At 29.7% G+C, this 17,240-nt stretch overlaps 3 protein-coding genes across 3 annotated transcripts; 2 read left to right on the forward strand and 1 right to left on the reverse strand.

Moving 5' to 3' along the window:
* The first annotated feature begins 4,243 nt into the window (after positions 1–4,243).
* On the forward strand, positions 4,244–9,645 carry LOC148280710 (mitochondrial pyruvate carrier 2-like). The gene is made up of 3 exons (XM_088227882.1): positions 4,244–4,336; positions 5,377–5,417; positions 7,857–9,645. Exons 1-3 carry the CDS (start codon positions 4,252–4,254, stop codon positions 8,118–8,120), a joined length of 390 nt encoding a protein of 129 aa, XP_088084008.1. The 5' UTR covers positions 4,244–4,251; the 3' UTR covers positions 8,121–9,645.
* A 1,321-nt stretch (positions 9,646–10,966) lies between these two features.
* LOC148280711 (uncharacterized) lies at positions 10,967–12,998 on the reverse strand. The gene is made up of 2 exons (XM_088227885.1): positions 12,812–12,998; positions 10,967–12,695 (listed from the first exon to the last, which is right to left on the reverse strand). The coding sequence occupies exon 2, from the start codon at positions 12,685–12,687 to the stop codon at positions 12,346–12,348; it is 342 nt and encodes a 113-aa protein (XP_088084011.1). The 5' UTR covers positions 12,688–12,695; positions 12,812–12,998; the 3' UTR covers positions 10,967–12,345.
* Positions 12,999–14,425: 1,427 nt separating this feature from the next.
* mRpS10 (mitochondrial ribosomal protein S10) lies at positions 14,426–15,911 on the forward strand. The gene is made up of 3 exons (XM_088227881.1): positions 14,426–14,568; positions 14,649–14,881; positions 15,599–15,911. The coding sequence occupies exons 1-3, from the start codon at positions 14,554–14,556 to the stop codon at positions 15,867–15,869; spliced, it is 519 nt and encodes a 172-aa protein (XP_088084007.1). The 5' UTR covers positions 14,426–14,553; the 3' UTR covers positions 15,870–15,911.
* Positions 15,912–17,240: the final 1,329 nt, after the last annotated feature.

A 17,240-nucleotide genomic window follows, 5' to 3' on the forward strand; every position in this document is an offset into this window, starting at 1 on the left:
CATCTGTGGCATTTAGGTAAAGAGATACATAACTATGAAATGTTTCATCTTTATAGGTGTATTATAAAACTGAAAGTGTTTATAGGTCATAACAATTACATTTATAGGTCATAACAATTACATGCCTCAAGCATTCTGGGGATTCATTAAAGACCAAAAGACTGAAGAAATGACATCCCGTCACATTTGCCAATTATTTTCAAACGTATTATTCATCTGAAAACCCAAATTTACATACCAGATACAAACCTGGAACCTGGCAGCCATATAGCTACTTTATCTATGGATCTTGATTGCATTGATAAAATGATTTACATGTACATATTATTTATGGCAACTAAGAAGTTAAAACCCAAGCAATCAATAGGACCTGACTTTATTCCCCCATTCACATTGAAAGGTTGTCAAGAGCCGTTAGTTATTCCTTATAGCCGTTAGGATTGTTTTTTTATAACCTTTTCTACTATTTTAGATATTGTTTTGAGTTTGTCCAAATTTTTGTAGACGAGGACTGGATTCAACCCCCTAGGGAACTGTCAATATTAACATATTACAACAGACATGAAGAACATTTTACAGATGAAAATATATTGATGTCTAGGCATCCACAGGGCTTATGACCTGTCATTGGCTGGTTTAAGGGACCACTTTACACACTGTGTAACATTCACCATTCTCCCTATATTTGAACATCTATATTCCTTCGACTCTTCTAACTGTTAACGTTTGTGAAGTTAAACCAGCCAATGACAGGTCATAAGCCCTGCGGATGCCTTATATATTTCCTTCTGTTAAATGTTCTTCATGTTTGTTGTAATATGTTAATATTAACATCTTCCTTGAACAGTTGAATCCAGTCCTTGTCTACAAAGATTTGGACAAACTTAAAACATTGTTGATGAATCCACCTGTTCCAAGAAGAAGTATAAAAACTTATATTTTCAGGCTTTGCCCAGTATGTAGGTCAAATAATTCAATCAAATGAATGAATATCTTGTAATACCTATGTTAACATAAAATATTGGTTTACGAACATATATTTTTAAATCTCTTTTTCAAATGAATTATAACTATTGAATACATAATATTATTTAAGGTGACTGATTAAAAATAAATGCATTATATAATTACCTAATCATCATTAGGTATCCTTTGAACTATTTGGAATAAAAAAAATATATGATGTAATACATTAGTGGGACCATAAAGAAATCGTGTATTTTATGACCTGTCGTTTGAGTGCAGTTTGTGTTCAGGCATGGTGAAGTAAACACGTCTGTGAGTTTTTTTTCTCTTTGAACTATAGTTTGGCATTACTTACTTACTTACGATTGAAATAATCTTTGTTATTGTTCAGGGTAAAATGTCCAAACCAGAAACTGACAAAGGACACATCAGATACTGGTCGATTAACTAGAGCTGGCGCGTTCGCAAAACTTACACAAACGTATTTAAAATCTACAGGATGTTCATTTAAAAAAGGTTATATTAAATTTTAACCAAATGTGCTATCTTTAAAAAAAAAATCCATATTGGATAAGAGGGTTGTGTATATGAAAAAAATACAATGGGTTAAGAAAATGTTATATATTAATTTATTAAAAATAAAATTTGGTATTAATAATTTATCATCAAAGGCAAAAAAGAAGGAATTATCCAATGTTTTTATATGAAAATCTCAATCTCTTTGTTAAGGTCTTAAGTATATGTACATAATTATCAAATAGCAATGCAAATCCTCTTTTTTTTATACAAAATATAAAATAAAATACAAAATATGTAATGTTATTAAATAGAAATCGAGTTGTACTTTAAAAATTGAACCATTATGATGTTGAATTACAAATAATATTAGGTTTTGGTTTGTAATTTTATAGCTTGTCGAAAGAAAATGGGCCTTAAATTTTAATACGAATTAACGTAATTTTTTTCAATACAAAAAAAAAACTGCCGTCAGTTGCCGTCACGTATTTAGCAAATTAAGGAAAATTATTGTTTATATTTAGGGAATGATGATGATTGTTAATATGGCCTCCTATAATTTTAACATTGTGTGTTTGTGCTATTGAATTTATGCTGTGAACATTAAGATTAGATATACTGGCTGCCATATATACACATGTATAGGTATATTATGTATACATACCTACTTCCTTTTCCTGATATAAACAAATGGGTATTGCATTTATCAAATATGCAAATCAGCACAAGGCAAGCTTGACATTGTTAATGAAATTACCTGGCTGCATGCCATAAGAATTGTAAGCTCTAAATTTAAATTATTGACATTGAATATTCACTTTCAATGCTGAAAAGGGATATAATGCAAGATTCGCATTATCAATTATTTGTTATATCGGCCTCGTGGTGTAATGGTCAGCACGTTTGCCTACCATGCAAGAGGTGTCGGGTTCGATTTCCGACATGATTCACATGAAATATTTATTTCAAAGGGTATTTTCACACTAGGATATTTCATAGTCCCTGAACTGGTACCTGAAGCGTAAGACTGATCACCTTACCTTCATGTAACAAAATTGATTGAGATACTCTCTCGAATAGGAGAATCTTAACCGATTTAATAAACCTATATAAAATTGTAAATGGCGCGCTGGACAGCCCTGATTTAACGCGACTGGTCAATATTAAAATACCTTCCCGTCGCACACGAAATAAGTCGGTGTTTGTCGAGGTGTCCAGCGGGCACAACTACTATGTAAATTCACCTATAGCTAGACTTCATCGCCTTGGTAATGAATATGGCGATGTTGATATATTTCGTTACTCATTGAGCATATTCAAGACCAAAGTACTACAGGCGACCGACGCGACTGAGTCTAGTCAATAAATCCTTGATCGTATTTATGTATGCTTAAAAGTTGGCCCGTGTTATGTTTTATATTTTTAGTTTATAAAACCCTTTTCAGTTTTCAACATTTTAAATAACTTCACTTTAAAGTTTAGTTTACCGGTGTAAAAAAAATTTAAAAAAATAAATTATAATTATGTTTTATTTGAATCCTGTTATGCCTTATATTATAAACATAATATTATGTATGTATTATGTCTTAATAGTGTATTATGTTAACTATGTAACTTTATTTTTAAATATTAATAATATTTTTTTTTTAATTTTTATATTTGAAAAAATGTTAATTATGTTTAATGTGTAACTTATTCTTATTATATAGTATGTATAATGTAAAAGCCCCATGGGCGTCAACAGAAAGAAAAATAAAAAAATAAAATATGCTGCGATTGGTGTACCAATTCAGTACCCTATGCACGATTAGGTGCGGAAAGGGAATGATGATGATGATATTAGCAGTTTTTTTTTAATTGCCATCTCTTGAAAAAAAAAATTCCATGCAACTATGTAACTACAATTTTCAGAAAAGAATTTCTATTAAAATGAAATTAATTATTCTATAAAGCAAAAATATTTGAGTCAAGTAAAACTTTTAAATTGTAAGCTGAAAACATTTTAAATGTAAACAAGGTTAAATTAAATTCTTAGATTATTGTTAAATTACAATGCTTTTGCAAATTCTCTCTTAACTCCTCGGATTGTTTACTTAATCTTGCCGAAAGATATCTTTCTAAGTAGTCGAGATAAGAGAAACCATAAAAGGATCAAATGATATTTTCTCAAGAGAATTTTCACCATTTTGTTAGCCAAAAGTATATGTGAAATGCTCAAAGTTAACATTTTATTTCAAACTATTTTACAAAAGACATTTATTTCATCCTTTTGCAAGGAGTAATACGTATCTCATATTAATTAACTAAACAACTGTGATTTGTACAGGTTTATACTCCTTTAAATATTTTCGAAGCATGTGGCAACTTAATGAGATCTTTATAAAATGCCTTCTCCATAATTTTACGACGATTCCGAAATTAAATTTTTAGTCTTCATATCTTACATACACAACGAAATTTTACGAAACTCAAAATTAATTGAAAAATCTGTTATGCGTCTTGCATAAAAATAAAAATTAACTCTTGATTATAAAAGATGAAGGTCAGTTTTTACTTATTTACTATATATTATTTAATTATACAAAATAAAACTAAACTTTTTACTTTGATTATAAAAGATGAAGGTCAGTTTTTTACTAATTTTTATATAATATTTAATTATACAAAATAAACACTTTTATGTGATAAGAGACTATCAACTACAGTGAGATATGTATGAAAATATTATCATTTGTAGTTAGTATTCACGTTTGAATCAGTTTAGTTAAGATGTCGGCCTTATACATACGTACAATCAATTACGTAGATAAGTTTGTTCCAAAAAAAATTAGGCCATTATGGGAACATCCCGCAGGTGAATATTAACTCTGAAAATATAAATGAAAATTCATTTATTTTATTTGTTCCATGTATAAGAAAAAAAAACTATACACAAATTAATTATCCTTGAAGTTTGAACATTATTGAAGCGAACTGCTTAGAAAAGCTTTACAAATGCTACTTAAAATCATGTTAACACAATTTGGGCGGGAAAGGTATTTTTACCCATTCAGTCGATTGATGATGGCCTCATTTCAAAGGCAAAAAAGATGGAATTATCCAATGTTTTTATATGAAAATCTCAATCTCTTTGTTAAGGTCTTAAGTATATGTACATAATTATCAAATAGCAATTCAAATCCTCTTTTTTTATACAAAATATAAAATAAAATACAAAATATGTAATGTTATTAAATAGAAATCGAGTTTTACTTAAAAAATTGAACCATTATGATGTTGAATTACAAATAATATTTGGTTTTGGTTTGTAATTTTATAGCTAAGGAATGCTGAGTTAGTATGTAGAAATTTTTATTGAAATATTTTTATTATTTTCGAAGTAATAGCGATCTAAACAAATTAAAGAAATTTGCGTGGGACCTTTATTTTCGCCCGTCGCCAGCGGTCCGCAGGTACAATACCTTTCCCGACCGAAGTGTGTTCATGAAAAAACAGTATTGAAATCAAATAAAATGTAAATAAAATTTTATCGTAAAAAGTAGTGAAAAAATCAATTTTGAAATAAAAGTTATAAATTGCTATTAAATCATCAAGGTTATCTTGTAAAAAATCCTTCAGATAGATACGTCTGCTTTACAAACAGAATCCTGAAAGAACGGAGTCCTAGAGATTTGGGATTTTTTATATATTTAATTAAAATGTCTAAACGGTTCAGAGGGTTTACATATACATTTTGTGGCATGGCAAAATAATAATAATTTTAACAAAATAATATTTCATTAAAATTTTAATCTGCACCTTTCTTACCTTTGTGTATCAAAAATATTTATCATATTAAAAAAATATATTATTACCACACATTTTGGGCATTTACATGTTATGAATTTCTTTTAGGTCCAAAAACAATATTTTTCTGGTGTCCTTTAGTAAAATGGGTAGGTTAAACCTATTTTTATTAATTCTGTTTTAGTTGTAATGTTTATTTTAACACTAGCTACTTATGTGTTTTTTTTTAATATTAGATAAACTTTTTTTGAGAGTTAAATTCAGTATTTAAAGAATATTTACTCTCTTAAATAATGTTATTTATATTTAATCAATGGATCAATGTCACAAATCTGCAAAAACGTGATTATAAGATATAGAGAGCACTGACATATAATAAATAGACCGGCCCGTATTACAATGGGAAGTTAACATATTATCTTCAATTTTATTTACAAAGTAAAATTAAGTTTTCTGGATTAAAAATAAAATATATGCATATAAATTTTTTTTTTAAACATTTTCAATTACAGGATACCGGTGAAGATGCTTTAAATTTTCATACAAATATATAAATTTTACTTTTATAGACAGTGAAAATGGCATTTCAATTCGTGGGTAATGCCTTCCATGGCTTCATTTTTTTATGGAATTTCATTGTGATAAGACATAATACTACTAAACATGCCCTCATGTGTGATGAAAAAATGCCTTAATTGCACTACAGCTGTGAAAAACATAACAAATGTTTTGTTTCATTCGTAAATACAATCCAATTTATGGAATAATTAGATAATTAGTTATATTCTTAAGTACACTATTCAAAATTTCGACAGCTGCCAGCTAGTATCGTATCTATGGTAACGAGCTACACAGAGTTAAATATGAACGAAGGAAATATGTATATCTCTTTCTTACGTGTACATCTAATATATCCTTATTTCTTGTAATTGAAGAGTGATTTTTCAAACAGTCCTAAGTCAAAATTTATTTCATCATATAATCATAATTACAAGCTGCATGCATAACCATAGAATTAATAATTGTCCAGATAAAGCGTATAATCATATTTGAATACATCGCTCTATCTTCGCCGCGCGCATTCGGGATGTCGCCGCGTAATGTTGCCAGATGGGAAAAAATATAATTATAACACAAAAGTAAGGTAAAAAAAAGCAATCTGTTAATTTCTCTAAAATTTTATTGTGCCCTCGGAAACATTGATTGATACAACAGAGTAGATAAGTAAAGGGTCATTTAATAAGAGTAATTGAATTAATGAACTTTGAACTTAAAATATAAAACCAATTTTATTTTACATACAACGGATATTTTTATATCATGTTAAATAATATTTATGTTTTAAAGATAATATCGTTCAAATATCCTCCACGGCGTTGTTTAATCCGAGGTCTAATTTTCATTAGTTCTTTCATTGGATGAGCAAAGTAGGGTAAACAAAATTTACTACCCTGGGAACACTAACGAAATTTCCATTTTGTTTCTTCGACAATCTGACAGATGGAAAAATAATTCAATTTTTAAGTAATGCATTTGCTACTTAAACATTAGTTTGCTAATTACACATGAAATGTGATACCATCCTGTTTCTTTAGGATCGTAGCAGTATTTCTACACTTTAAAAGGACACAACACGGCATAGTTGAATTCAAATTAGGAGTTGCGTACTGAGCGACGTCTACAAAGAAACTAATGGATCAAAACGTAAACCTACTCATTTATGAGTAGTTGAGTCGCCTTCTGTTTGATGTGCGTATGCGGTTTCTGGACTATTCTTAATTCTATGTTCATAACCAGCAAGAAATTTTGTTCACTAAATCTCACTAAGTCTGATACTAATTTCGCATATTTCCTCAAAACGCACCCTAATATTTTTATTTTAATCGTTATTATAATAAAACATTTTGATGATGGTAAATTAACTAAGTGTATTTTATTGATCTGTTTGCATGAAAACCACTTTGATAATATGTCATCATAGAATTAAGAATTCTTAATTCTACGTAGGTATGTCATACTGAAAAAAACAATTCTCTAAACGATAATTTTTGGCTAAGGGTACTTCGAAAAATCTCTCAATTCAATTCAACTTAAGATGTTTTTTATTGAGAGATGTATTTTTATAATAACTAATATGTATATTTTACTTCTGTAACTATTTAAATTCCATTTATTTATTACTCTTATAACTAAAAACATTTTTTTTTTAATTTTAGATTTACCTATCATAATTTGTTATTGATGTTTTTCATAAACATAAGGCAAAAACAAATAAAAATTATTAACTGAAATAATGTGTCTATTATCTAGATATTTTATATTAAACTAGTACATACATCATTTTAAAATGTATACCACTCTACTAACTGGGACATAATATAATACTAAATAAATAAGTACCTGTGGACTTGTTTTCCAACAATTTATAACAGATTAAAGTAAGGTAATATCATGAACGTACAAGTGAAGTTAGTTAGTGAGGGATGTGGGTACCTCAACTAACTCCTAGTATAAAAAAACAAAGGATTTACTTATTGATTCTCTATAATTTTGTACCTCACATTTATTTTCTTATTCATACATTTCAGGGATTGGTAATCGCCGGTATTGGAGATTTGCAGAGGCCGGCTGAAACTCTCTCCGTGTCACAATCTGCAACATTAGCTGCTACTGGGGTGATATGGTCCCGATATTGTCTTGTCATAACTCCCAAAAACTATAGTCTTTGTGCGGTGAATGTGTTTGTCGGATTAACTCAGGCGTTCCAACTCTACAGAGCATTATCTTATACACATTCCCAAAAAAATCTTACCACCTCAAAATCACCAATGATAGAGAATTCTAAATTGTAGTACCTACAACTAACTATTGTTCCTTTCTTCAGCATTATGCATAGATTTATGCTTACATAATTATTTTTACATAAAAAACATTAATGTAATTTTTATATAAAAATAACGAGTTTGTTGTAAAAATAAATTTATAAATAATGCTGAACATAGCACTAATTAATTGTAGGCACTACGATAATCTAAAAACATAATAGATATTTTAACAAAGATATAAAACTCTTTTCAGATGGAAATATAGAAGTCTAGGCATTTACATTTATCTGTCATTAATTGGTTAATGTGATCACTTTAAACACTGTAACTTTGACCATATTGCCTATCTAAGCATCCATGGAAGCATGTTTTCAAGAGATTGAAGAGTAGAAAAAGATGTTGAAAGAAGAGTGAATGCGGACAGCAAAATGAACAGCGCGTTAAGCACAATAATTGCTAATAAAATAAGTCAATTTAATCTAAACTGGCAGTGCACAACGGAGTTTTAGTCCCAACACTTATATATGGAAGTGAAACATGGAGCTGGCAGAGGAAGGATGAAAGCCGAATGAACGCGGTCGAAATGCGATCTCTTAGACGAATGTGTGGGAAATCAATGAATGACAGGGTTACGAATGATGAAATCAGGCGAGTGTAAATCTAAGTCAGGTATAATTGATAAGATTAAGAAAGAGTCTCTGAGATGGTTTGGTCATGTATAACGACTAGATGACGAAAGAATGGTACAAAAAGTAAATATGGCGAAAATGAACGGTAAAGTGAGACGAGGACAACCAAGAAAGACATAACATGATCAGATAAACCAAAATCTTAATTCTGGTTATGTCAAAAGCAGGCAGAACCGTAGGGCATGTATGAATGTGGAAGAAACTAGAAATGTAAGCCAGGATAGACTTGTGTGGCAGTCCATTCTCTCTGTCTACCCCTACAGAGAAATGGCGTGAAGGTAGTAGCAGTAGCAAGCATCCATTTTTCTTCCATCAGTTGATTTTTGTGATGTTAAAATCTTAACCTTTATTTGTACAGCCATTTTGTAAAGTTAGAATACAATACCTATTTTTTTAGCCCTACTTACACTGCAGACAACATGAAAACTTGTATGTAATAAAGACAGACTTAATCGTTTTTCACTTCTGTGAATTTTTAGGTGAGAGTTAATACCTGTATTTATATAAAACAGCTACAGGTTTTTCCAGTAAGGTATAATTTAAAGTTTATATTTGAAGCACTAACTTTGTGGTTATTCATTATAATAAAATAAATAAAACAACTTTGTTTTTAACCACTAATTTTACTAATAACCATTTTATTTTACTAATAACCACTAATTTTGAGGTATATTTTTTTTATTTAATTATATATTTTACTCTGGTCAAGTATTCAATAAATAAATGTGTACATTCTGTTATACGAATCAAACATTCCAATCCTGATTCCATTATTTTTATGAAAAGAGAGATGTTTAGTTATAAATTGTATGAACTTGTAAAAAAATTTGGTTAGCACTTTTCCAATAAATTATTTTAAAGTTGCAATGTTTATTATTTTACCTACTTATACATAGTTTGAATATATTTTTGTGACTAGATTCCTCAAAATTAATTTAATTTTGTGTGTGTAATTTTTATAATAATTTTGTTTACTAAAATACAATCGCCAAAATATATCCCTACAAGTTACTGTAGTTTGTTCGCTTTATATTTCAAAAATATACTTTTTTTGTTGGAAACTACTAATATAAAGATACCTTTTATCTTTTATTACATCTAATGATTTTAATCGAATGATTCTATAAATTGAAACTTATCTAGTTGGTTGTTTATAAACATTACATTATATTTCAATATATTATCTATCCATTTATCTATTGATGTGTGACCTTCATAGATATCATATCCACTTAAGGGAAAATGCAAATCAACTTTTTTATACACCTAACTTTGTTTGGAAAGACTTGATGCTAACCGGTTTTGTTCATTGATGTAAAACAAAATTAAACATAATATTTACATTATTCAATATAAAAAATTCACAAAGTTAGAACTTCAAATAAAGGTTATGTAGCGTAAATTAAAATCTGAATGTTTCCGAGACATGATATAAACATTGAAAGAGGAGTAGGTACTCATCAAATCCATGTAGGTGTGAAGTAGAAAACTTGACAAATTCATTAAATGCAGAGAAAGGAAAAAACATATGTTCAAGATTTTAAATACAAATAAATCTGTACTAATTACATTTTTTTTCTGTCTTTTTCAGTAGATAATATTAATATTATGCCTGTATCAAGAGAAATATTTACATTTCGCGACACACATTTTTTAACTGTGCAAGGCACTTGGTTGATGTTTCTTTTGTCATTTTCTAACATAATCGGCCACTTAATTTGGAAATGAGATCCGAACTATGAGTTTTCTTCAGCAGTTCACAATATTTAAGGCAACTTTTTCCCCTCTTAAAGTTATACATATTTTAATGGAATTATTTTCAAAATTTATAAAAAAAAAAAACTACTATAGTTAATTTATTTATAATTTCCAATATTGTTTATATTTTATAAAAATTAATTAATTGCAATTCAATAAAGTTATGACGAATCAACATGTTATATTTTGAATAGGCATTATAATCATTATTCTTCTCAGATTCCAAGCAACTATTTGAAATATACCTAAAAATATAATTTGGCCAGCCATTAGCATTACAATATTTTGAAGCAACACAATAGAGTGACTAAGACCTTTTCATCAGAACAATAGTGGCTCCATGTATGGTAATGAATGAATCGAACTGTTAAATGGGAATTTCGATCAACATCACAAAAATATTATAACAATGAAATAAAAGAGTTGTTGCAAGTATAAAATTTCAATTTATTTACCAATAAATACAAAAACTATTAGTAAATAGTGGAAAAAAGGTCATGTAAGTAAGTACATCAAATTCAGTCATCATTGTATCCAATAGTGAACAGTACTCACTGTGAACATACATATTTATATTTGGTATTTCTATCAACTTGCATTAAATGCATAAAGATTCGTCTTTACAAAGTTACATGAAGACACGCACATTACAACATACATTGACCAACTCGCTTTTGTATCGAATAATCGAGTATATTCTTTAGATTTTAAATATGATATCATATTTTAAGAACATTAACAGTAGAATAACCACAAAATGTTTCAAAATGGTGGCATCATAATTTGGTCATTCAAGCTCAATAAGAACTTATCAAACTCGCTACCACAATTTGGAGAGTAAAACCATCGAAGAAAACACCAATAAGCTTATCAATATAAGTATTATACTGATACTGTTGGATTGGTTAAGGCAAACGTCACATAAAATGATTCTCAAGATTAAAAGAGAGAAAGCCATTGAGAACCTAATTTAGCACCACAAGTTGGAACAAACACATCGATGATGTGTCTGTTCAACATTTGGATCTAAGTCAATGTATTCATATATATCGCTAAAGACAAACTCTCGGGTTAAGATGATACTAATCACTCGGGACACTAAAATGGCCACTGTGCGGATGTTTTATGTGCAAAATGCACAAACTAAAATTAATATTAAAGATTATCTTAATAAATGCAACTTAAATAAATATTATATCACTTTTGGTTAATTTAAAACGAGAGCAATTAATACATACATAAAATAAATACATATTCCATAATAATTGTCGTGTACAGAGGGAAGACAATGTCCGGGAAGATTTTACGTGGAAAATTTATTTAACATTTTAGCATTAGTACTACGAAGACGAAATTGTATTTTGTGGCATCTCAAATATTTCAGGAAGTTCCCTAATTCTATAAAAAGCTACACAATAATTTTGGAATTCGTATAAGGTACATAGTAAATTTTACAAATGAATGATGATGACGAAAATGAATAAAATAAACTATGAAACGGTGTGAATTAATGAGACAAAGATTGTTTTAATTAAATTTAAAATGAAAATAATAGGTCTCGCAAACCAGTATATTGGTCCCTTTCAAGCATAATAAAATTAATGTCTTATTTTACCAAAAATTTCACTATCTCGTGAAGATGCCTTTGAAATATTCCATGGAAGACATTTTATTTTTTTGGAAATCTATATGTAAGGGAAAAAATTAAATGTTATTATACTGAGTCGAGTTGTCATGTTGTCTTTATAGCATATATAAATATTTTGTCCTTTCAAATAAAAGCTGTTAGCGATAAATGAATCGTTCTACCACAGGCCGGATGAGAACCCGCCGGGAGGAACTCTTCCTCTAGGTGCGGGTTCAGATGCCTTGGGGACTTCCACTGGCTTTGGGGCACACACGGGCCCGTCGCCGGCGGGACACGCTTCCTTGGCGCCATTTTGTTTAGTGCCATTAGAATCAACACTTTTACCCATGATTTCACCCATCATCGCCGAATTCTGCTGATTATTCTTCGGCCTGGGCTTCAGGACCTGTTCTTCGGGGGGGGCGAAGATGTCTGTGTGGCCACCGCCCGGCGGCTTCAACACGCGGCTACTAATCTTGGCATCGCCAGAAATTCCTACGTTTACGCTGGTAGAAGACATCTTCGAATCTGAAAAAGGAAAAAGAATAAAGAATCACGATTTGTCCGGCACCGTGACTCACTCACGCTTTCGACCAATTATCTGTAATTAAAATTTATAAATCAGTAAAAGAGAGTAAACTTACGTTATTACTTAGTGGAATATAGACAAAATTATAACTTCCGTTGAGAGAACGGAAAAATATAATAGGAGGTGACTGTTTTTTCAAATCAACGCCCAGCAACGACAAAAAGAACGTTGTCTTCTGCTTTTCACCGGTTTGAAACGGTTTTGCGGATATGGATCGAAGACGAACAGCAGAAACTAAATGCGAAATACGAACAGTATGTTGTCTCTTTTTGGCCTATATAAATTTTATCTACTCTTTCATTTTACGTATCCAAATGAAACGTCAAATTGAGAAAAGAGTCAAACTAATTATTCTATTAACAATGGAATGGTTATACTTTTCTTACTATTTTATTACATGCGAAACCAAATTTTTAAAACAAAGATTTGAAAATACCTAGTACTTCATTCGGTATTTCCGAATTTGAAAAATAAAATGAAAGTGTGTGTTTTGATTTTAGGGTACAATGACACAAATTTCTGATTTGTTTTATTTTATTTTAAATACGTGACCTGATTAAGTTCCTACCCTACCCTTATTTTATTATCCTAATTCTTGTGACAATTTATTATTCTAGTTTTTCCACAAAATTAAATATTACTTTTACTGCGAGTTATGTAATGCAACCTAAACGTTTATAACATTTTATGTAATACTATAAAAACGAAAAAAAAAATCTGAAAATAAACACACGTATAATTTAACTTACATGATGCTTTATATTATGATAGTTTTAAATTATGTTTTTAAAAAAATAAGCGTTATCGCGTGAACATTGCCGTGAAAAACGCGTAATAGGTAATAAGAGTACAAAAGGCTAATTGCCTATGTTAGTTTATTGGGAATTCAAAGTTATATGTCACACCTTTTTACACTGCTCACGTTTACTGACTATAAGTTAGGTTCCGGAACTAAGGTTGGATGGAACACAAGGCGGGTGATTAGTGCTGCATCTCGTGTGAAATATAAGTAAAATTTTATTTATCTTTGCTAGATTGAAATATGAATTGAAAATATTTTTACTTGTTTTTAAAATATTAAATTTAAAAAATGTGTATAGATACAAAAGCATAGAATAACTATTTATAATTCTATGTACAGAAAATATTTTCAAATACGACTAATCAAATATCATTTTTTTAATCTCTGGATCTCGGAAATTAAGAACATAATAAGCTATGAATTAGTTTTAATCCTTTCAAATAATTTCAAATCGAACCCCCATGTATTATATTATTGAAAAATCTACAAACCAAGCCTTTGGGTTCATTGAAAGTAGTTACTATTATATTTATAGAACCTACGGTCTCTGAAATAGTTTGGTCACGTAGAACGAATGGATTACGAAAGAATGGTAAAACAAGTACATATGGCGAAAATGAACGGTAACGTGAGATGAGGACGACCAAAGAAGACGTGGTATGATCAGATAAACCAAAATCTTAGACTGGACTTAACTTGATCGATTTCGTTTGTTTTCGCACCTACAACTTCTTTACGCACCTACAACTTTACGCACCTACAATCTACGTACCTACCTGCCCAACGATCATTGCATTTTCGATACCTACTTCTATTGGTTAAACTGTCTTGATTCTTGATTCCCAATGGTTCCTAATACTACTTCATACTGTACAATACTTTACTTTCTGCACTAACTGTCAAATTTTTAGGTTAACAAAAGTAAATTAAATTAATATTTTCTTTGTGTCATACCGGTTTAACATTTTTTGAATAAATAATACTACAAAATTATCATGAATATTTTAAGGGTACGCTACTTAAATTAGTTTTTGTATAAATTACTTACCAGTTAAATTAAGGTAATGATTATTTTACTTGTATTTTTCAGAATCCCTTCCGTAATGGTTTGATTTTAAGAAATTTGGCTTTGGAGTCGTTTTACTCAACAACGACGGAAATTCTTCCAAAACAAGTGGCAACTACGATCACACAAACAGAACCAGATAAATTATTCAAAAGAATCGAGTTAGAAATCAAAGGAAATGATCCGGCCGTTCTGAAAAGTTACTCTTGGTTTACAACAGCAGCAGCTCGCCACTTAGGAGTTGAAGTCGGGAAAAGGTATATTGTTCGTCATCATCATTATCAGTCCCTTATCCGAATCTAACGGTGCATAGGGTACTGCATTTGTACATAATTTATAGTATACACAGAGCAAGATGGTCAGTCTTGTCTTACCCTTCATGTGCCAATCCAGGGACTGTGAAACATTGCAGTGAAAAATCACCAATTATTTATTTCAATAACCAACAATATTACAAAATCGTGTTTTGAAATTTTTTTACAAATCATATTGTTGGTGGATGTAACCACTTCACTGTCCCACAGGTATGTTCCGAAGTGACAAATGTATTTTTATTATAAGAGTATATTATGTCTCTCACATGAATTACAATGCGATTTTAATTTAAAAAATGTGATTTTTTTTTAAATAAGAAAAATTAATTTAAAAAAATAAAAAATACACTAAATACTTATAACTTTAGTGACCGACTGAAGTTTCAGTTTTGGCTAATAAAACGAGTTTCAACTGCGGTTTGGGGCAAAAATTGGCCTATTTAACTTTATGAAAATATATTAAAATCAACCCTTGTATATAAATAAATAAATTTGATACTAGTATTCAATAGGAAATAAAAGAAGCAAAAGAGAGGAGTGTTTAATGAAGAGATAAGAATGTTTCTTCAGATGTGATTTCAACAATGTCCCTGTAGACTCAATTTGATAGAGAATGCGAGATGATATTACAGTGGTTTATAACAAAGATTTTTTTTTCAGTTGGGCCATACGAAAAGCTGAGAAGGAAAGATATACGCTTCTTAAATGCGTTCACATTTTCAAGAAACATAAAGTTCAATATGAAATAAGGACCTATTATCACTTTATTCATCTACATAAGCTGACCGGATCTAGTGCGGACACTCTTCTAGAATATTTGGAAAGAAACTTACCGGAAGGGGTTGCCATGAAAGTTACGAAGGTGGAAGTTCAAAGATGCCCCGAATATTTACTTAAACCTCCCAGCAGTGAAGAAAATCCCTCAATATAAATTAATTTTATTCTGTAGTTGTATTAAAGTATTTGCATTGTTTTCCGTTGTTTCCTTTAAATACTCTGAATAATTTTAATAAAATGAATATTTACTTTACCTGAATATTTCAATTTTGGAGCCATTTCCAAATAATCGGAAATAACAGTGCTGAAAAGGGGGAAACATGTTGGCGTAGAGCAAGGTTCTTACCTTCGGTCTCTAAACCATGAATCCGTGACACTACAGTGGGACCACAACTCGGTTTTATTTATTTTTCAACTCCTCGAATATTATAAATTACATATTAAATAAATTTTCATTTGTATTCACGGTACCTCTCTAAAGAGAAAACCTCTTTTACTCAACACTACGTTGAGTATTTCTAAATCTTTGTGGAGATTTATAGCTATTTCAACAGAGATGGAGAATGAACTGGTGTTGTTACCTGGTTTCCGTAATCACTACTTTTCTGCCCATATTTATACATCACCCATATTTACAAAGATTTCAATGATGGGTATCATTTATTTTTTGTTGATTAACAGATAAAATCACCATTCTAATTTTAGACATCCATATTTGTTCCTATAATTAATAAGAAATAAATAAATCATTCAAAATAACTAATTAATAAGGCAAAAAAACTACATTTTAAAATGCTCAGAAAGATGTTTCCTAGTTTTTTTAGCATTATAAAAGGGTTAATATTTTTTTTTCTTACATGAAGGTAAGATAATCAGTCTCACGCTTCAGGGACCAATTCAGGTCCAGGGACTATAAATGATTTTTTTCAGTGTAAAACCACCCTTTAAATAAATATTTCATATCACCCATGCCGTGATGTTTTTTTAGCATCACTAAAGTTTATCACGTCTTATTATTTTTTAAAAGGGGGATGTATTAACTTCTTTTTAAATGAATTATCCGCTAAGCTTTTATTCTAGAGACTTTTGTCAGTAGATGGGAAAGAGAGGATTTGAAAGGAAAAACACCCAAACCAATCGAGAAAAAAACTTTCTTGATCTTTTTCTTACAACTGGCGGGATTTGGATTCGTGGCACCAGTATGTATATTAACGAAAAATTATTCCTAATAGTCAAGCAATTTTATTAACAAAACATTTTTTTTATTCCACAAAATTTTAGTAAAAAGGATATATACAAATAAATTATTGATGATAAAGTTAATAAAATCAATACATTTTTTTTTTTTTTTAATAAATATTACAGATATAAAAAAAAACAATAATTAATTCAAAAATTTTATCTGCGCTAAAATATTATTTATGATCTAAAATAGGTACAAGTTTTTTTAATGCACTAGTATTGTGGTCAGTGATTCAGGTAATACTCTACGTTTTAGAAATATAGTCTATTTCTTTCTTTTGAC

This window comes from Micrasema longulum, unplaced genomic scaffold, assembly GCF_059751315.1.
Source record: "Micrasema longulum isolate JH-2025_06_02 unplaced genomic scaffold, ASM5975131v1 h1tg000548l, whole genome shotgun sequence".
NCBI lineage: Eukaryota > Metazoa > Arthropoda > Insecta > Trichoptera > Brachycentridae > Micrasema > Micrasema longulum.

Bases quoted from the DNA above. Each gene is read 5' to 3' on its own strand.
- LOC148280710 (XM_088227882.1), top strand. From the start codon at position 4,252: ATGTCGGCCTTATACATACGTACAATCAATTACGTAGATAAGTTTGTT. The intron at 4,337-5,376 runs GTGAATATTAAC...AATTTCTTTTAG, and splicing joins ATTATGGGAACATCCCGCAG to GTCCAAAAACAATATTTTTC. The intron at 5,418-7,856 runs GTAGGTTAAACC...CATACATTTCAG, and splicing joins GGTGTCCTTTAGTAAAATGG to GGATTGGTAATCGCCGGTAT.
- LOC148280711 (XM_088227885.1), bottom strand. From the start codon at position 12,687: ATGTCTTCTACCAGCGTAAACGTAGGAATTTCTGGCGATGCCAAGATT.
- mRpS10 (XM_088227881.1), top strand. The intron at 14,882-15,598 runs GTATATTGTTCG...TTTTTTTTTCAG, and splicing joins GGAGTTGAAGTCGGGAAAAG to TTGGGCCATACGAAAAGCTG.